This window comes from Lissotriton helveticus, chromosome 9, assembly GCF_964261635.1.
Source record: "Lissotriton helveticus chromosome 9, aLisHel1.1, whole genome shotgun sequence".
NCBI lineage: Eukaryota > Metazoa > Chordata > Amphibia > Caudata > Salamandridae > Lissotriton > Lissotriton helveticus.
The window spans coordinates 877,639,139-877,661,082 of NC_136070.1; the positions used below are offsets into that span (position 1 = coordinate 877,639,139).

The 21,944-nt window shown below is 43.9% G+C and overlaps 1 protein-coding gene across 1 annotated transcript in view; it reads right to left on the reverse strand.

Moving 5' to 3' along the window:
* LOC144781946 (cytochrome P450 2G1-like) overlaps positions 1 to 21,944 on the reverse strand; it is a 552,942-nt gene that overhangs the window by 115,548 nt on the left and 415,450 nt on the right. The window contains exon 6 of the mRNA XM_078661038.1: positions 11,305 to 11,446. Coding sequence (XP_078517164.1) covers positions 11,305 to 11,446 — 142 coding nt within the window. The remainder of the gene's footprint in view (positions 1 to 11,304; positions 11,447 to 21,944) is intronic.

Consider the following 21,944-nt stretch of genomic DNA (forward strand, 5'->3'; position numbering starts at 1 on the left):
AATCTCCTGCTTCTTGACCGGCAGTATCTTCTTTACTAATGACACCTCTCACAACTCTAGTTTTGTGATAATCTGAGGCAACGGTGAAGGTTGGAGGCAAAAGATTTGCGATATAGCAGGTACCCGAGAAGTCATGAGGTAACCACGTATATGCGCGATCATAACATACAAAATAGGTACCCTTGGCAGTCAGAAAGACAGGGGAAGAGAGCATTGGTAAAACGTAAGTATCAACACAAGCACTCTTCCCAAGCTGAGCTCTCGGATTGCGACCAAGACCTTGCAGACAGAAATGACCGAGATGAGGTACGATCCAGATTGGAGATGAGCTTTTAAACTGCCTATTTTTCACTGATGTACTATACTCGACCTCACTCAGATCCTTATAAGCTCGCACCTCTTCCTCTGGGATAAGTGTTGCGTCAAAAATATCTCTATTTAAATCTGCAATTGCTATCGCCAAAGACTTGTGGTACAGGCCAGAACCAAGGTTTGCAGAGCGAGGCTCTCGATGGGGGTAGGAATCTAGTGCACTACGGAACATGGTCTGGAATGCTCGAGCTGACCCCTGGGGGCTATAAAGAAGAACAAAATACGGGATACCCTTATCCATGGTATGTGGCATTAAACCACATACCCAACAATTGGTAGTGTTCATCACCAACTGATGCTGATGTAGAAGTTGAACAAAAGAATTGTTCATGAATTCCGCACGTCTGACCTGTTCATGTTGGGGCAGAAGATGAAAGGAATGTGGAGACATAGTGGAAACAGAACTCAAATCATGAGAAGGAGGAGTAGGTAAAGTAGAAGGCAGCAATGATTGAAAACCAAAATATACTCCACCCACCAGCAGCATAGAAACAGTTAGGAACAACATAAAAACCTGTAACAAAAAACATTTTTTTCGAAACGTCTTGTACAATTTTGATCTTTGCGCCACCATTTTCTCAATTTCCAACAGCTTAGAGGACTTCATCTTCTAAAAACCGTCCGTGACCTTCTTGACGCACTTCGTTCTGAGTAGCGATTATCAATCCCCAGGAGTTCCCAGAAATCGACAAAAGTAATCGACCTAGTGTCAGATACCTGCTAAACAGGAGGAAGTACCCGCACGGCCCTACGGTTAACCCAGATGAAAAGGTTTTTAATCAAGAGTTCTTTGAGTTCAAATATACGCCTCCTAGCTGTAAGGAAAAAGGTACACAATATATATATATATATATATGTAATGTCCACAATTTTTATGGCAACAATAGAGGTGATGTAGATTCGGAAAAAATAAATAAAAATGTATTAGTCTGTTAGCGCGGTCGAAGAAAGTATCGACTTCTTCCGGGGCGAGTCTGCTCTTCAAACAGTGGGTCAGACGGCAAAGGAGTGTTCGATTGTCCACGCAATTGTTCAGAGCTTGAATTCTCCAATGCTGCTGAAAGAGGGTTAACTCCGGATGGTTCAACAGGGGTGTCGGGTCTTGCTGTGTTATCTCCTACAAGCTGCGCGTCACTAAACGGCACGTAACTTAGAGGGACGTAAGCTTCAGACGAGCCGAATCCTTTTCTGATCCAACTATCTGCTGCCAATGGGAGCGGAATTGTCTTGGTGTGGGTGGCATGCACCCAGTGTTTTCTCCCTTCCAGCCGAACCGCAGTCCTCGTTGCCAGCAACACCAGGAAAGGTCCCACGAACCTTGGCTCAAGATTTCGTTTTCGTCCAAAATTTCGGGTAAGAACCCAATCACCTGGTTGGAGCCGATGACCAGGACCCTCTGTTTGTGTCGGTAGAGCCTCAAAGACCTGTTGATGAATCAAACTCAATTTAGCAGTCAGATCATAGAGATAGTCAATTAACATTGGATATTCAAGTCTGTCAAATTCTTTAGGCCTCGGAACTCCCCAAATGTTCGCAGGACGGCCGAACACAATCTCATATGGGCTGAGCCCTACTCGAGAGTGCACAGTCGCTCTGGTCGATAAGAGAGCTAAAGGCAAAGCGTCGGGCCATGATAGACCAGTCGTTGTCTGGATTTTGGCAAGTTTCAGTTTCAAAGTGCCATTATATCTTTCCACTAAACCCGCAGACTGAGGATGATTAGCACTATGAAATTTCTGATTTATGCCAAGACCACGACATACACTCTTCATTACACTTCCCACAAACTCACTTCCGTTATCTGACCATACAATCCGTGGCATTCCATACCTGGGGAAATACTCTTTGAGTAGGACCTTCGCTGTGGACAGGGCAGTATTGTCCTTTAGGGGGTAAGCCTCAATCCATCTGGAGAACGCACAAACTACAACCAAGACGAACTTCATATTATTGCATTTCTCCATGTGGATGAAGTCTAACTGAATAATTTCAAAGGGACATGTGGGAGGAGCAAAATGACCACGTGGAGTGGGGGTGCCCTTGCCAGGATTATACATCAAACATATCATGCAATTTTTAACCACTCTCTCCGCACACTTAGTAATTCCATCATTCTTCCACACGGGCGACAGCAACTTACATATGCCTTTCGTACTAATGTGTGATGTACCATGAGCCATAGTAACAACAGCAAGCACGTATGCATCTGGTAACATCCATCTCTGCTTTTCCGACAAATCAACCCAACATCCATTCTCGTCTAACTTTCCCGTACTCTCTTTCCACTGAGTCTTTTCCATCTCAGTAGCTTCATCCTGTATCTTCTTCACACTCTCAACTGTGTCCTCACACATACTAGTCTCTGCTGGCCATCTTACTGAACTCGCAATGTACATTCGATTTGTCAGATCTCTAGCCGTCTCCTTTGCAATCTCATCCGCAAACGCATTACAGCGGCCAACATCATCCGTCACCTTCCGATGCGCACTACATTTGATTATTGCCACCTCTTTAAACATTGTAAGTGCGTCCAAAAGGTCATTCACAAGCTGTCCATGTTGAATCTTCGTACCATGCGACGTCAAAAATCCTCTTTCTCTCCACAATCGACCAAAACTATGCGCCACACCAAAAGCATACTGGCTGTCTGTAAACACATTCACCCGCTTCCCTCTGGACAACACACACGCTCTTGTCAAGGCGATCAACTCAGCCGCTTGGGCCGAATTCTGACTCAATCTCGCAGATTCAACAATCATACTCAATGTTACTACAGCATATGCAGTCGTCACATCACCATTTGGTAATTTAAAACATGAACCATCCACATACAAAGTTCCATCGGGATCTACCAATGGAGTGTTTTTCAGGTCAATACGACTCTTCGTCTCCTCTTCAGTTCTCAAATAGCAATCATGTGGTGTTACATCACTTAATTCCATGTCGATCGGCAACAACATTGCTGGATTCAACACATTACACCGTTTTATCCGTATGTGACTTGCCAATAACGTCAACTCATATCCAGACAACCTTGTGCTCGTCAAATGTTGAGTTTTCGTTCGGTTCAAGAGAGTGTCGACTGCATGTGGGACCATCACCGTGAGCATATTATCCATGACCAGACCTGCGGACTGTCGAGTGGACGCCGCAGCTGCCGCTGTTGCTCTCAAACAACTCGGCAAGGCTCTAGCTACTGGGTCTAAGGTCGAAGAAAAATATGCGCATGGACGTTGTTTGCCGCCAAATTGTTGTGTCAGCACACTCAACGCACAACCGTCCCTCTCGTGAACATAAAGTGTGAACGGCTTATTGTAATCAGGGGTACCCAACACAGGAGCCGAACACAACGCATCACGCAATTCAGAAAAACTTTTCTGACACTCTTCAGTCCATGGTAAAGGAGATGAAACATCCTTGCACGTGAGGGCTATCAATGGTTTCGCCAACAATGAAAAATTTGGAATCCATTGTCTGCAGTATGACGTAATACCTAGAAAGGCACGTACATCTCTCTGAGTCTTTGGCACAGTCATTCGAGCAATTGCTGCAATTCTCTCTGGGGTCAACCTTCTCCCATCCTTTGACAGTAAGTGACCTAAGTAGGTTACTTCTTGACAACAATATTGTAGCTTAGAAGGTGACACCTTGTGATGTAAGTCACATAGGTGATGCAACAATGATACTGTAGCGGTTTTGCAAATAGCCTCTGTATCAGCTGCCACTAATAGATCGTCAACGTATTGGACTAAGGCTGCGCCTGTCGGCAACACAAATGCATCAAGCTGACTTTTAAGTGCTTGGCTATAGATCGATGGACTCTCGCAGTAGCCCTGTGGTGCGCGTTTAAATCTAAAACTGCGACCACCCAGTGAAAAACCGAATAGGTCTCTGCTTTCCTCAGCGATCGGAATACTAAAGAAAGCATTCTTTAGGTCGATTACCGTGAACCAGGAGGCCGAAGCCGGAATCAGGGTCAACAAAGCCGTGATGTCAGGCACCACAGGAAACTGGGGAATCACGATTTTATTTACTTCTCGTAAATCAATTACAAAGTGGTATACAGGAGGTTTAGTTGGATCGGTGCGTTTCAAAATCGGTAACACAGGACTATTACACACATTGCCTCGAGTTTCTTCAATGACATCTTTTTCGATCAGGTCATAAATGATCGCTAATAGTGCTCGCTCACCATCAAAAGAGATACGATACTGTGGTATACGTGGGAAACGCACGTTCGATTTCAACTGAACCACATAAGGTGGGATGTTCAATAAGCCTACATCATTGGGACCCGTAGCCCATAACGACGCAGGAAGGGAACTCAATTCCGGTGGGAACTTATCAATTGATAAGTACATAGGAGAGATCGTTCTCTGACCTAATGTAAGCTCCACTCCCGCAGGGGAGCAGTACAAAGTCGCATATAACCGTTTTAACAAATCCAAGCCCAAAAGATTCTCCCCACAACCAGTAGATAAAATCAATGGGGCCTCCAGCTCATGAGGACCAATCGTAAGGGACGAAGGGCTAGAGACAGGATTGCTAACAGGGGCGCCAGAGAATCCAATGGAAACATTTGTTAAGCCGGACAAAGGTGCGCCAGGGAGTTTCGAATGCATGATGGAACTTTTCGTTGCACCAGTGTCTAACAGAAAAGGCTCAACTACGCCAGATGTAGCAACTGCGACGTAAGGCCCACTCTGATCAACCGGAACTGATACTACTCCCTCTCTCTGTCGGTGGCTGTCCTAGTAGTGGTTACCTGCATCAATCTCGTGTTCGACGTAATAATCGTCCACATGATACTGTGCTGATTTATCGGACCTCACATTTCGTTGGTCAAAATAATTATTCGCGTCTGATGGGGTATGAGGGCGCTCATGATTTTGATTTTGAGGGGCACCGCGGCCTCTACCTCGGGGTGCTTGTTGAGGACCACCACGACCCCCTCGTGCCGACACATCGTTAAGCCGGTCACGCAAAGCTGGACAATCATATTTTATATGGCCCTCTCTTCTACAATATGCACACTGATTATACCCAAGCGTAGATCTAAAATCGGAGAAGTCAGATCGTGACTGCATTCTAGTGGACTGGTCTCGTGGTCGATACTGCTGTTGCGAATCATTTTGATTCGAACGTGGAGGATATGCCTGCTGTAACAAAACCTTCGTTTTAAGCTCCTTCGTTTTCTTGTCTGAACGATCACTTTCTTCCTTTTCCCTATTCTCATAATATTGAGCCGTAGCTAATATCTGTGCAGTGGTTGAAACAGCCCATGCACTTTCTGAATTCTTCAATTTGTTGCACAGCTCAGGCAACAAATTTAACACAAACTTATCAACAAATAACCGTTGACCACCTTCGGTGCTCATGTCCTGACCACTATGATCGACAAATGCCTCCTCAAATCTAGTAAAGAAATCGGAGACACTCTCGTCTTTCTTTTGCTTACAAGCCGATAATTTGTCCCAATTTACCTTCATCGCTGGCATGAGCGTTTTCATAAGTGTAATGATTTTCTGAGGCAGCTCCGTAATTAACTGCTCAGGCTTAGCCCCACCAACTTGTCGTCCATCTGCCGCTACTAGTGTAGCCCAGTCACCACCTAACTCAACTAAATGATTCTCTTGGCGAATTTTCGCCCAAATCGGTTGTGGTACGACATTGCCAAACAGCATGTCGATGTCCGCAAGATTCATAACAGTAGCGTCTACCAGTTGAGACAACTCCTTATAATAACCTGCCGGATTCTTGCGTGGATCAGGTAAAGATTGTTTCACCTGCAAAACTTCTGATCGCTTCCATGGGAGGTGTATCCAAACTCTCTGAAAGTATGGCGGAATCACAGGATTAGCTTGCGGGTCACCTGGCATGTACACTGGCGGAACCTCTCTCATAGGATACTGACCAGAGTTCGTTTTCTGAGTATCGGAATCGTCATCAAACGACACTCGAGAAAACACTGTGCACCGTAAGGCTAATAATCGCTCTAATGCACGTCGTACATCTCCACCTACGATCATGCCATTCGAAAATTGACTCTGAAGTTCAGTCATATCGGGCGGTACATTATCTAAATCATCATTATACCATTCTTCTCTCAAAAAGTTACACATTTCTTCAAACACAAATCTCTGAGTGGGCTCATTAAACTGAGAAAACGTATCAAAGACCACGCGCGGCGGGTAGTTAGCAGGGTGTCTTATCCATCTACGCGCCATAGTTACCAACGTGGCACTCTCCCTTCCACCAGGGATTTGACTGCACCTCTGAGGAGTTTCAGAGACATCGGGTCGAAATAACGATCCAGAAAGTGGGGAGTAAAGAGTAGCGACAGTATTAGGGATACGATTACGAACAGAAGGAGAAAAAAAGAACAGGAGCAACAACATTAGAAGTGAACGTAGGGATAGCAGAGGTGGCCGGGACGGCTGAGGTAACAGGAACAATTGACTGAGGAGGTACAGGCAAAGGAGCAGTAGGAATAGGACCAGGTGGTAGGACAAACGCAGGACCAACAACAGGCTGACCAGCAGCCGCTGGAACTACAGGAGGAAGTACAGGAGGAGCTACAGGAGGGACTACAGGGGGAACTACAGGGGCTGTAGCACCCTGTGCATAAGGAGGTGGCGATTTCATCAAATACGCTAACAGAGGATCCTCCTTCGAGTCCTCTTCTGTCTTATCAAGACTAGTTGTTAATACCGGATAACATTTGTCTATTCTCATGTGATGTAGTCTAGTAGAAACTTCTATTTCTTTTTCTTCTTTATCTCGCTGACATTGTTGTACAACTTGCATTATCGGAACGATACCTTCTTTACGATTCTTTTTAAGCTGTTTGATTTCCTTCTGTTTGGCCTCTTTACGCCATAACCGAAGGGAATCAAACATAGCTGGCCTAGCTTTCTTCTTAAATAATTTAGCTTCTAGATTATCTAAAATCTCCATTTCAAAACTTCCGTGTGGTGGCCAACTAAGGACACCATCTTTTCTCGTATAACGGACCCAACAGTCATTATATATAATAGGGCCCACACCATGTCGACTATAGAGCTCATATATCGGAGTTCCAACTGGAGGTATCGGACACGAGTCCTCCAACCGGGAATCCTTGTTGCAACATTTGAAGAAACCAATGAAACCACTACGGCTAGGCATCATGCACACTAACCAAGTATCAAACTTCAAGGGTTACCAAAGTACTAAATCTTCGTGAAAGACAAAACCCTCGGTTTTTGGCAATTGCAACTGTCAAATAACAACTAAGGACCAACAACTAAGCACCACGAATGCAATGGAACCATGCAAACAACTAAGCACCAACAACTAAGGACTGGGAACGACCCACAAATACTTAACTGAGAGTTCGATGGCGTCACCAGGAAGGCCCGTTTATCGTCTCGCCATACAAAGGACTACGCCAGGCACCCAACAGGTCGACAGTCAGAGCATCGGTCCGTTGCAGCCGTCAGGAGGCGGGAATCTTCGCGGGAAAAATCTTTGGACCACTTATTTCGACAACAGGATCGATGAAGCGGGGTGCACCTTTTCCTCGGAGATTTCACACGAAGTTCCTCGCAATCGTCAGGGTTTGGACCGGTATCGCTGATGTCGCCCCACTTGGGCGCCAACTGAAGGACTGGACTTTTAAGAACCAGCGGTGCCAGGGAACAACACCTGAAACCTTCGTAGGATACCTGTTCGGCGCACAAGTGACAGAGACACGGGACACTTCCTTCGGCGTCAAAGATCAGCGTTTATTACTGCAGGGATGCAAAAGTCATGGGAAGTACAACAGAGTGTAGGTTCCAAGAGTCTGCTTCAAATTGCAAATGTGCGTCGCTCCTTTTATACACATTTTCTGCATTCAATAACGTAACGAACAAAAGGTTACAACTCAGTTCCCACAATAAACTTAAAAGGCTTCATTCATGGTGTCGGAAACCCGGAACATAATCACAGTAACATTTGTCGGTCCCCAACTGTAAAAGCACATTATCCTGCTGCTATGCACATTCCACTCTAGTTGTAAAAGGACGAGAGTAAGAGACAGGAACAGGTGCAAGGAAGTCGGACAACAGAAGGAGAAGGAGTGTGGAGGTTGTATCGGAAGCGTAATCCCAGGATCAAAGGATTCGAGCCGAGCGCATGCAAGGCTGAAACAATAGGCCAACGTGGGAAGATTACCCAGCTGCGGAGCCATCTGTCTTTGCCGTGCCATCCCCCAGTCTTTGGGAATCACGGGATCATGAGGCGGACATTTGCCTGTTCGCTGACTACGTGAGGGCAAGAAACAAAATGGATGCCGTATCTAAAATGGAACCCGAGGGTTCAAAGTGAAGAACCTGTAAATAAGACGAACCCTTCTAAGTAGCGTAGCGAAAATGCGCACACCTATTAATCTCGTCATTTACGGTTCATAGATACCACACTTGCTAGCATCGTAACGGTTCTCATTTGTCCTCAGGGGGGAAATGGGAAGGAATAGGGGAGTTAGGGGGTGAGAGAAGGCAGTGGAATAGTGTGGAGATGCAGGATGTAGGGGTGAAGTGGGGTGTAAAGTAGATGAGGTAAGGGGGAGGTCCAGTTGGCAAGGTGGCAGAATGGGAGGTGAGGGAACGAGAAAATGGGGGGGGAAGGGTCAACCTGTGACTCTCGGGGGAGCGGTCTGAAGGTATGCATGGGGGTCAATGGGGGAGAAAGGGAAAAAGAAGACAAGTTAGAGGAAGAAGAAGAGGAAGAATCGAGAGAGATAGTAGTCGCAGGGGTGGGACGAAGGGAGTGGAAGATGTGGTCAAAGAGAGAGAGACAGGAGTCAGAAGCTTGGATCAAGACAGTGCCATTGTTATAAAGAGTAATGGTGAGAGAGCCGTTAAAGCGAGCGGAGGGAGACATTTTTAACCGCTTCCCATGCGGGAAAGAGGAGGCGGAGGATACGTTGAGGGAATTGGAGAAGCTGGAGGACCAGGAAGGGATGTCATTAGTGAAGAAAAGGAAGTCATTTTTAATCTTCCCTAGACGCCCATTATGGAATTGGTCAACAAAGAGGGAATCTGGAACACTTACCGTGTTTATTTTCCCTGCCATGTTTATTTAGAAAACTTGACTAAAATGCGGATCATGATAAAAAAAGAGACAGGGTTATATTACAGTAACAGTGCTTTGAAGAGCATGAAGGTAAGGGAGACATGGCAGACGGGGTGAAGGATGGGGGGTTATGGACCAGGGTGGGTCGCGGAGGTTTCTATGGGTACAAGTCAAATCCAGGATATTAATGGAGAGGGCAACTGGAAAATGTAGCAGAGGAGGCCCAAAGTATGCCGCAGAGTTGACTAAAATATGCATCAAGAAAAGGCAAATGATGTGGCTTAATGTAGTGGGACAGGTTGTGATGGTAGTGTTTCCTTAGTTTGTCATTTTTATACAGGTTAAAACTGTCCTGGCAAAGGTTTCACATTGTGACAGTTTAATTACCAATTCCGGCAAAAAGCAACAGAAAGTCAACCCCTGCAGAGGGGTATCCACTACGCAACAGTGTAATTTGCAGTATTTTTAGTTACTTTTGATCTTTTGGAGCTAGATACATTATTTTTGTTAAAATCTGCAGATTAGGCATCAGATGATGGATAATGTGGCAAATGCTTCAAATTCATAATCATGAAAGTATCCATGCAGGTAATGGCGGTTTTAAAACAGTAACCTAGCTGGAAGGCTAATTGGCTCTGTTTATACTAGAAATGGGTCTTCTGGTGTGTTTTCTTGCATACTTTCTACAGGTAATGCAGTTGGCATCCATTTTGCTGTCCTTGAAATTATAAAAAGCTGACTAATCCGTGCTTGAAACCTACATCTTTACTACGAGCAGCCTCCAACCTTTATTGGATTTTTTCTGGCTCATTCCCTTGTTTTAATGTGCTCTTCTTATATAGCGCCCACATGCTGCCAGCAGGTGCTTAAAATCTGTGCGGTGGAAAACCTGAATGAATGCACATACAGTTCACAGGGAAAAAAAAGCATTTGCAATGCAATAGGTCTCGCATGTGCGAGAGATTGAGCTATTGGCTTTATAAATGACAATGCCTTTTATCTATGTGTTTTGAGAATCTGCAAGCAGTGCGTAAATATGCACTTTGCACTTATAGCCCTAGCTTACCAGAAGCAAGGCTGGCAGTAAGAGAGGCGCAGTTACTGCCAGTCTTGCTTCTTGTAAGCAACAACTATATGTATAAAGTGTGTGTTTACACACCGCTTGCAGGATTTCAAAACATATAAATAATAGGCATTGTTATTTACAATGACAATACATTAAACTCTCGCAAATGCGAGACCTATTGCATTGCAAATGCATGTTATAAAGGGGATGTAGTGCGATGCAATGTAGTTTGGGGCAACCGTAAGGTGCTCTATTGGTAACTGAGTTAAGGTTTCCTGGATGTTTTCATGGACACTACTGTATTTCTGTGTGAAGAGGTACATCTTCTTACCACCATAAATTTGTCAGTCATGTTAATGGGTTTTCTTCCTTTTACTCTTCATCCACAACTAATGAAACCTGTCCCCAATACCATGCCTTTCTTGGAGGGGTCTGCGAGTGAGAACTGCAGAAATAACTAACTCAAATGAGCTGGAAGCCGACCAAATTAAAGCAACCCTGACAAAATAGTTGAAGAAAGTTGTTTTTTGCATAAAAGCCCCTTGTTGTTCAGTCGGTGTAAGAAAAAGTGAATGAGAACTGAGAAATGTTTACAAAGACCAAAGACTGTCGGAGTCGCAGAGCACAGGCAATGGATGTAAACGTTGGAGAGAGATACACCAGCATAACGTTTGTAGTATTAGAATTCACATTTTTTTTGTTTCTGTTCAGAGCAGACGATTTCAAAAGGAGAGATCCTGATGTTTACACGCAAACTGTGTTCTTCTTACCCTGGACTTCTGGGTATTTCAAAAGGTACAATATTCCATGTCTCATGGTATTGGTGACCGTGTCTAATCCACCTAAAAGGATATCCATAATCGTTGGCACCAAGTTCTTGATTGAAAATTCGGAACACGGGTTATCCTTTTCCTGTAAATGAAGATAATATATATTTTTTTATAACACCAACACATTATTTCATCTTTTCTAACATAATTAAAAGCTAACACTATTACCTGTCCTCCGATTTTCCTTGTCACAGTCCTTACTGAGGGCCAGGTTTGTCAATATTTCATGCAATGCAGCAAGACAACTTTGCAAAAGGGAGAGGGCAGGAAAGAGCCATATTTACCAACATATGGCACATTCCTGCTCTCTGCCTGGGCTGGTTCACAAGCTGCTGCCTAATGACAAAAAAGACACCCTGGATCCATGGTGCCTGAGTTGCAGCCAGGATTGTATGTGTGCAGGAACTCACACCTTCTTGCACAAAAATAATCATTAGAGGCATGTTCCTCTTTCTACGTGTGCTACATAATGCAGTACACTTTGAAAGAGGAAACAACAAGGAGAAATAAAGATGTTTCTCCTGGTTGTGCATCCCCTGGGAAGGTGTAAAATGTTGACGTATTTCAAGGCTTTCCAGTCTTGGTAAATCTGGGAATGTTCCTTAATCCATAGGTGTATGCATGAGAACACCCACGCTCCACTCTTGGAACTACTTCCTAGCGCAGAGTAATGCAAGCCATCGACTTACACTACACTACCTTGTATTACTCCAAATTTTCCACACAGGGCCATGCAAGGTAGCCTTGGTGGCCTGGTAAATCTGACTTAAGTATTGTGTTGCCCTTGCGACACCATGCATGACGCAAGGGCAGCGCAATAAAATTAAACATTTGACCCCGATTGAGGAGTGCATCATCCTCAAGATAGTTTATTTCCTTATCCCATGATAGTAAATGAAGGGCCTTATTTTGAGAGGGGTAACCTGTCACTAATGTGACGGATATCCTGCCTGAAGTATTATAAGTGTATTAAGATACAATGCATTTTTAATATACATTTGTGATGGGGCACCCATCCTAAAAAACTGTAAATCAGGCTTTAAGGCTTATTTAGTGTCTTTATTTCTGCTAACATTGACTATACTAATCGCCCCACACATCTATTTGATGCAGCCCCTACAGTCCTGTTTTTTTCTTGTCTTGTGCAGTTAATCATTCCCAAAATCAGTAGGAAAGAATATAATTACTATTTTTTTCATTTATGGCACAGCTAGAGTGGGACTTGAAGATTCTGCTTTGCCTCTTCAGTATCCCACCTTATTTTATTAAGAAAAGCCTAAAAGGACTGCTGCAGGAACCCTGAACAAACTCAGCCCTCATGCTTCTCTAACAGGGCATCAGGTAATATATAGAGTGCCAAAATCTCACAGGAGCAATATTATAAGTTAATATATTGAATGTGCAGGTGAAGCCGTCTAGTGAAGTTCCTAAGTGTGCAAGAAAGAAAAAGTACACAGAAGAATACCAAGTCTCTCCAGGGATAAAGTTATATCTTTCTCTCAAGATGCTATGTATAAACTGATTGAAAGGGTAATTTCAGCACCTCTACAGAAGCAATCAAGTATTCGAAACTTGACCAGCCCCAGGATGACGACCCAGTGCCTCAGATACAATGGGGTAATTTGGTTCAGCGAGTTAGCTGTTTGAACCAATAAGTCATATTAGACAGGGATGTATGACGTTACTCCGCATACCGTTACAACTACCTACCATTACAACGCGACCATTACAACGCATACCATTACAACGCATAGCGCTTTGGGGTGCTGGATAGTGGTAAGTATAATTTACTATTCTAACTCCAGTCCCCGTGGACCCTAGGGAAGGTGTTGGATAGTAAATTATACCATTCCCTATCCTATAGCGCCCCCCAGCGCAATGCGTTGTAATGGTATGCGTTATAAAAGTCGCGTTGTAATGGTAGTGCGGAGTAACGAATGCGTTGTAACAGGTGCATACCATTAGACAGTGATTAAGCTTCAATTGACAGAGTTAAGAGAATCGAGTGAAATAGACCTGGCAGAATTTCCTAGCTGTTTCAGTTATCACTATACTATTGTCAAATTTTAGCACTAAGGGCCTGATTTATATATTGGTGTACGGGTTACTCGGGCACAACCATGACGGATTTCCAGTCCACCAAAATATAAATCCCATAGGATATAACAGAATTTATATTTTGGTGAATGGGATATCCATCACCTTTGTGATGGAGTCACCCATCCGCCAAGTTCTAAATCAGGCCCTTCGTTTCCAGAGTCAGTAAAAGTCAAGTACTTATTGCCTTTAGAGTACTCTCTTCCATAAAACCCAGTTGACAAAAATGGCTTATGTGTGGCACTTAACGTTTTTTTCCCCAGAACAATAAATGCTGTCTGTGTATCTCAGGCACTATTTAGTAATTTCCAAATTGTTTATGAAGCAGTACAGAAGGTAGCTGTTAGACCTGCTATCCGTAGGGTGGTCTTTCCCCAAACATGTACCTACTTACCTCCATGTTTGTTGCAGAAATTCGTTTCTGTTTTTCATAGGTCTCTGTGCACTTTACCCCTGCACCAATGCTAAAGTGCGTGTGCTCTCTCCCATAAACATGGTTTAATTGGCTTACAACTGATTGACATGTTTAACTTACGTATAAGTCCCATGTAGAGTGGCATGCCATATACCCAGGGCCTGTAAACTAAATGGTACAAGTGGTTCTGCTGTTTTACCAAAAAAATGGAACCTGGCCACCTTTTTACCATGCTGCTGTTTATTCAAGCAGGCTAAGGGCCAATATATATAATCATTGGTCCTGGCCTAATTTATTTTGCCAATACTTAAACAATTTGTTGTAACAATTTATAACATTTTTCAAGCCTGAAAATTAAGTGATACACTACACAAATTGGACAAACATTTAACAATAAACAATCAAATTTGATTTCGTTTTTGAGAGAGTTGCTAATCATGGGGATAAAGCTTAATATCTGTGGGGATAAATCAATGTTCATGGTCCCTCTGCAAGATCTGAGCTGAATTTAAATATTCTCCCTCATGGAGTAATGAAGAAAAGTGCTGACGTGTTTTAAATCCCTGTATTAATCATGGGATTATCTTCAGTGCAATAAAACGGTGTAATCTGGATTATCCTTTGATGATTACCGTCTACATTTTCTTACTGGTTTATAATTGTAACGTATTTCAGTTTGATAGTTCTTAAATAATGAAAAAAAAGACTTTACTTAAGTTGTTATGAATGCTACTGCCATTTATATAAATAAGTATAAACCTGAGGGCGTACTTTGATTTAAGGTAGACTGCAGAGAAGTGAATTCTTTATTACTTCTTTGACACAAAGTGTCCTTAAAGACTATTGGGCCGATTAGGATCATGGGCGGATCGCCACCGCCTGCATGGCGGTGGCGATCGGCCCGTGATCCGACCCCGCCCGCCACCCATTTCCCCCCTGCCATATTACTATGGCGGGGGGACCACGGCGTACTGAAAGACCGTCTGCCGCGTTTCCGCCCGGTCAGCGAGTTGACCGGGCGGAAAAGGGTTTAATATGGTGGCGGTGTCTGTTAGACACCGCTAGCCATGTAAATGTAAATGTAAATGTAAATGTACAGGAATTTATATAGCGCAAATCACCAAGCGGTTTCTAAGCGCTTGCTTAGGGAACCCGTCCTGGTATTCCCCTGTGAGATAACCCCAGGGTGTCCGCAAGGTGAAAGCCAGGCATCCCGCCACGAGGGGCCGTTGTGGAGATTAAGCAAGCTATTGCCCAGAGTCGCAGAGTGTGAACCCGTGAATCGAGTAGGCACCGGAGCGAGAATTGTCGAGTCCATGGACATTTTAGGCCTCAAGACCCCGCCGAGCCGGGAATTGAACTCTGGTCCCGGGCTGACCTCTGCTTCCAGGTCTGCCTCCTCTAACCAGTGAGCCACACTTCTCCACCCATTACCATGGGTGCGGTATCATGCCTTTCCGTGGTGGCATTGCCACCACGGAAAGGCATGCAGGAATAGACTGTGGGGGCCTGTTGTGGGCCCCAGGGACTCCGTGGGGTGCACATGGACAGTTCCATGCACAACATGGCAGGCATGTTGTGCATGGAAGTGCTCGACATGCCTTCCTGGCATTGTGGCGGGCCGTGCTGAGTGTACCGTTCACCACAAAGGCAAGAATGCAGGATGCGCCCGCCACTACGGTGGGCGCATCCGAATTGCCCCCACGGGACCCTGCCCTTATGGAGGTCAGTCCCGTTTCCCGATAGGATGACGGTACAAAGTTCGCCTGCCATCCTAATGATCCCCTTACTGTGGTTAAAAGGAGACAGCATGTACGGCGTAAAGCGGAGGTCTCTTAAGTCGCTGTATACGGTTTGCGGTCTATGACTGGAATGCCAAGGAAGTTTGTTCATATTACTGTTTTTGCTAAATCACGAAATCTTATTTGTTTTGTTAACACTAAATATCCATTTTTTGGGTTGGTGCATTGTTCCTTTCAGGTGTCTTCTTCACAAGCAAGCTCGCTGCCTGTTCAGTTTGTTTCTTTATTTCCGGTTACAGCACATATTTGAAAGTAGTTTCCATTCTCTCGTCAGGAAGTGCTTCATTTGTGATTGCTGGGAGATGTAGTTTAGTGTTAAGATGAGTGACTAACCCATGTTTGCCAGAATTACACACCTTCCATGTGCTGGTGTGAAACTGGCTCATTATACCACAATCATGACGTTGAACTGACATTCATCACATTTTTCATGGTTTTGAAATCATTGAGGCATAGCTTTGGACAGTTCTGACATTTCATTTAACCCTTTCTGGGTACAATTGAATAACAAAATGAGGTATACCTCCTTTTGTAATAATATGGTTTCCACGTTGCCACCTCGGGTGGTTGTTTTTGTGCCAATAGCACTGTCCATAAAAAATCTCTTTCTGAGTGCTTTTTTCGACAAAATGAGAAACCAATGGGGCTGTCAGGACCTGCTTTTTAATCCTGGAATGATTTTGCAATATCATTTGATTTACTTATTGATTCGTTTTCCATATATATAAGTTAGGGCAAGGACATTTGATTGCATAAACTCTGTTTTTTGTCTTACAGTTAGAGAACTCTTTGTGTGTCCATTTAGTTGAATCATGTGTGAATTCTGTGCCTTCAACGGTGTTGTCACAACCAGAACAATTGCACATTTATGGTGGCCCTCAATGGGTCTCATGTTCCATTGTGCACTTAGGTCTTTCCTCTGTGTTTGTGGTGCCAGATCTGCCTGTATTAAGTTTTGACCTATACTTTTGCCTTTTTTCATTGCAAGCAGTGGTCTTCCTAATGTGCATTCGAGTTGAGAAAGGAGATGCCAATTTGTCAGAATTATCTGGCAAACTTTGTTGGTATTTGGGCCGAATGTGGTAACGCAAACTAATTTGTCCATTGGTTTCTTAAGTTTTTTTGTTAATAATTCTTCCTGTGGCGTATACCATGCTCGTTTAGTTACATGTTTGAGCAGTTTTCTGGGGTAGCTCTGCATTGATCATGAAATGTTCTTTTCTGGCACAGTTTCTTTGAATTCGTAGTAGCTGGCCATTCACTAGGTCAGTGATACTCAAAATACGGCCCGGTGGCCACTTGAGGCCCTTTTGACCTTTACATGCGGCCCCTGGTGAACAGCAGCATGAGCTACTGTTTAGTTGCTGAACACTAAAATTCAGAAAACAAGTGTTAAATAAACAGGCAAGCATTTATCAACCTGCAAATAAATGCTTTCACGTTTATTTAACATTCTTTGAACCCTCCTCACACAATACCTGACTCACCAAGACTCCCTGCCGCCACCCTGCTGGCATCAGTGCTGCCCTCTGACACACCATAGACCGTACTTTGTGGCCCCTGGGCAAATGTTTGCGAGTACCTATGCACTAGGTTATCCCTTAGGTTCCTTGGGTGAGAACTTTGATAGTGTAAAAGTGTGTTCCTGTCCGTGGGTTTACGGTGCAAAGTGGTCATCAATTTTTGTTCAAAAGGGATTACTTCTACATCCAAGAAAATCAAAGATGTTTGACTTTTTGTGATGCTGAACTCAGTTCAGTTCAGTTCATAAATCTTTATTCGAATTCCAAGAATTCATAAAAGCACATACACAAATTTACAGTATTATTATGAAATCCATATAAAAATATTTAAGTCATGCAGGCATCAGACAAATGTTACAAGTTATTAAACAGAGAGAAGTCAAGGACTGTCCATCATTTTGCGTGCTTGCACAACGATTCTCAAAAAAGTGCTAGTGCAACAAATTATTTCTTTGTTGTCCAGGGAAAGCAGCAGTTGATCAGATTCCCCAACGGTAATTGGTCTATGTTTTTTAAAAAGGAGAATTAAAAAACATTTTACATATTTTAGGTAATAATTACAAACTAAGAAAAAGTGCAGATCAGTTTGTACACTCACCCCGTCACAGGGGCATCTTATGTTATCGGGGGAGGGCCGATAGCCCAAAGGAAAGTTTAACAAGAATCTTACAGTTCCAGCCCTCAATCAAAGCAAAAGACTTCTTTCCCAGTTTATCATTGGCAGGGTAAGGTATAGTAATAAAGGATACCTGTATGATTCCCTGCCCATGTAGGTAAGGACTGTAGTTTTCTTAGATTCTTCCCTGGCCCTATCTGTGTTGTATAGTGTGTAGAGTGCTTTCTTCAGATCATTCTTGTGTACAAAATTAGTTTAGTTTAGGTCTAAGAAAATGCTACCTTTATCAATGCTACACAAACTTTTATAGACCCCAGAGAGCCAAGGAATCTCCATTCCTCTTTCGCACTTAAGACAGTCAGTTATAATTTCTTGGGTCAGGGTAGCTGATACATTTCTCCAAACTGAGTGTCAAAATAGCGCGGGTCGGGCGCTAATAAAATCACATATAAAATGCAAATTTAATTCCTCATGGCAGATGTATTGGGAGGTGGAAATCGGTATTCCCAGCAGCTTTCTACAGAACCGATTTTCTTCCTGCTGGATGCACAGAGTCTTAGCCAGACCCCATATCTCTACCCCATAGGTAGCTACTGGGACACATTGCAATTTAAAAATCCTTAAAATTGCTTCAATGGCACCTATTTTCTTTGGTCGGGGGAGGCTTAAAATAGAATTGATGGCCTTTGAGAATTTGCTCGTGGAATGGGCCTAATGCCCAGTCCACGAGCCATTCGCAGCAAAGACCATCCCCAAATATGGAAAGTTGTGGGTGAAAGTATGGAATTAAGCTGACATTTCCCTGGTCCACATGACATAATAAATGACTTTTTAAAATTCACGCGCAAGTCGAGCCCATCCATGTATTCTGCGAAATTTTGACCAGGGTACGCAAAGAGTTCGGGGTGCGGCCCATTAGGAGCGCATTGTCAGCGTAGAGAAGTACAGGCAACAATATACCATTTATTGTAGGAACATCTGGGGTTGACTGTTTCAGATGATAACTCAGCCCATTGATATAAATAAAAAAGAGCAAGGGTGCTAAAACGCACCCCTGTCTAACTCCCCTTCCTACCTTAATTGGGCCTGATAACTCCCCTCCCAGTCCTATCCTTACTTGCGCTTTAAGATCAGTGTGTAGGAATGCTAAAAAGTGGACCAATGATTGGTCCGAACCATAATTCAATAAAATAGACCAAAGTTTGGAACTATTAACCAAATCAAAAGCGGATGATAGGTCCATAAACTCTAAATAAATAGGGGAGGAGTGGGCGATGTTACATTTGTTAATAACCAAATTAAGATTCAAACATTGTTCTACTGTCCCAATCCTGCTTCTAAAACCCAATTGGCATGGGGATAAAATGCTACTTTCCTCTGTCCAGTCTTAAATTCTATTTTAAATGACATGGCCCAAAATCTTTAGGGTGTTATTCAGCAGGGAGATCGGTCTGTAGTTAACCGGTTCCGATCTGTCACCCTTTTTGTATATTGGGACGATTACGCTTGTCACCCATGTGTCAGGCATGGGTGCTTGGGGTAAACTGTTAAATACATTCAGGAGGACTGAGGCCCATAATTCCGGTTTCCACTTTATAATATCTGTGGGCAACCCATTAGGTCCAGGAGCCTTGTTGCCAAGGCTCTGTGCAATCGCCTCGTCTACCTCCACCAGTGTTATCTGTAGATTGCCTGGATGCCCCTGCACATAGTGATCTAAACTCTGTGATGGCAAGGCAAAGATTTTGGAAAAATGGTTTTCCCATGAGCTACTAGAAATAGTACAGCTGACAGGTGCTAACTGTTGGCCCATATTGCGTAAATATCTTACTGTGGACCAGAATGAGTTACCAGTGTTCCCCGCTGCTGTTTCCCCAAGGGCTTCCCATCGTTCGCTCAGAAGGGTGCCCTTCCGCTCATTTATTGCAGTTTTGTAAACTTTCCTAGCTAAGCTAATGTCTGCCCTGCTTCTTGGTTTGGCTGTTAGAGCCTTACGCAGACTCCTATTAGCCTCCGAACAGTTGTGGTCAAACCATCTTGGGTCTTTTAGGCCCTGACAAAGTGGCACTGATAATAGAGATCTAATCACCGAACAGAGTTTAGTGAAGTCTTGGATTACGCTGGAACAAGGGGCTCTAGTCGATAGGCATGAAGTAATTAAGTTCAAATGCCCTTCTAATAAAGTCTCAGTTATTGTCCCACTGTCCACCCCCCTCAACTTTAATCTTAGTTTGTCTGTCGATGGAGTTATGTTTCTCGCCCCTTGAATAGTAACATACACGGGGAAGGGTGCTAATCTTAGTACCACTGTCAATGGATTGTGGTCCCCAAAATCTGTTACAAGGACCTCTTTGGCCAATAGGCAGTCTGCGAGGCAGGGAGAGACAAAGATAAAGTCAATAATAGAAGCACTATCCCTTCCTCTGAATGTCGGTACCAACTGGTTTGTAGAGGGTAAGCCTAAGTTCATTACATTGCTAAGGATGTGTTCACTAAGAAAGGAATCTAGTTCCAGCCCACTCCGTACAGCTGGGTCTACCTGTCGTGTACCTGTGCCTTGAGTGTCTGTTGGTAGCTTAGCATTAAAGTCCCCCCCCAAAAGAATCCCCATACGTTCGCCTGAGCCTTGGACTTTCTCTAGTTTTGAAATAATTTTAAAAAGCGCGGAGAAGTTCCTATTTGGGGCAGAGTGGAAATCATTATTGTAAAAGTTTATTAAGTAGAAGGGAACACATTGTTTGTATTCTATTAGTTGTATGTTGGGACTATTGTATGTATTATCTTAAAGCTCCCTCCTGATGCTATGCTGATCCCAATAAATAAACCCCCAACTGCACGGCCAAAATTTGGCTTAGATGCTACTAAACTAAAATAATGGAAGCCTTCTATGTGCAGATCATGTGTAGCCCAAGTCTCCTGGAACATTGTTATGTCCTGGGAAGATAATATACGTAGCCAATCTATATCGGCTAGTCTTGGTTTAAGGCCAGCAACATTGCAGCTCAGAATTCGAAGATCAGAATCATTTTTACTTCCATTGTTGTTAAGGGAGTCCTTAGCTATTGTTCCAACCCTGGTTATCACATGGCTAGCACCACCCTCTGCCTGCCCCTTATGATCAGCAGAGATTATTGACTGCATATTACACAATTCCAGGGCTTCCAGTTCCTTGCTAATAGCAATTGGACGGATGGGTGATGAATCCCCCTGTATATTGTCATTTGCCAACCTATCTGGCAGTCAGTCCTGTGCATCCAGGTTGGAGAGAGCCGTGTCGTGTTTTGGCAGCTCCTGAGTTCGCGTTTTAGCACAGCTACACGGTCTTTTCCGTTAACTTGACCAAAACGAACGGGGGCCATCTTTAATCCCTCTGACTTCCGTTTCAATGAACATGCTGCCTCGTGGTCAGTGTGCCCTTTCGTCCTTTCTCGATACCCATGGTCACTAGTCTGCTCGGCAACAGGCTATTTTTAGTACTGGTCAAGCGCACATGCGCATTTCGCACCAATTGGTCACTCTCCAGGAATGTTCACGCTAACTGACCAGTGCTGTTGAAACTCCTCCCACATGTTGGCTGTGTTCCAAAAATGACCTTATATGTACCTAAGATGTGTAACTTGTAACCGCCTATCTTTTTATTGCTATTAAACTGTATAAAAGAGGTCGCGCACCGATGTTCGGTGTGCTACTTCTTACATTACCGAAGGGTGCTGTAGGAATGTATCACCACCCCATGGGGTCTTAATAAAATTGTCTTTTACCTTTTCCAGTGTCCGTGCCAACTTCTATACTAAGGTGTTCGAGAGTTTAGCAGAGTATGTAGGCCTGATTTGAACCCAACACCACAATTGGCGACCACGAAGGGACTCATCGGCGACTCGGAGGCCCGAAGGAGAGGTCGTGACGAAGGTTAGGAAACTCGCCATGGACGCGATCGCTGCCATTGAGTGACCCGAGTCTCGGCACCCACGGTGTGTTTTCCCTTCCTTCCGATCTGACCTTCCAGGTGGCGCCGGTCCTCGACTGAGATTCTGATCTTGGATTGTCGTGATGTGCCGTTTTGGCTGATTCGACCACAGAACTTGGCAGTTGGACTTTGGACGTTTGAAAAGAAAATTGGTAAGCTT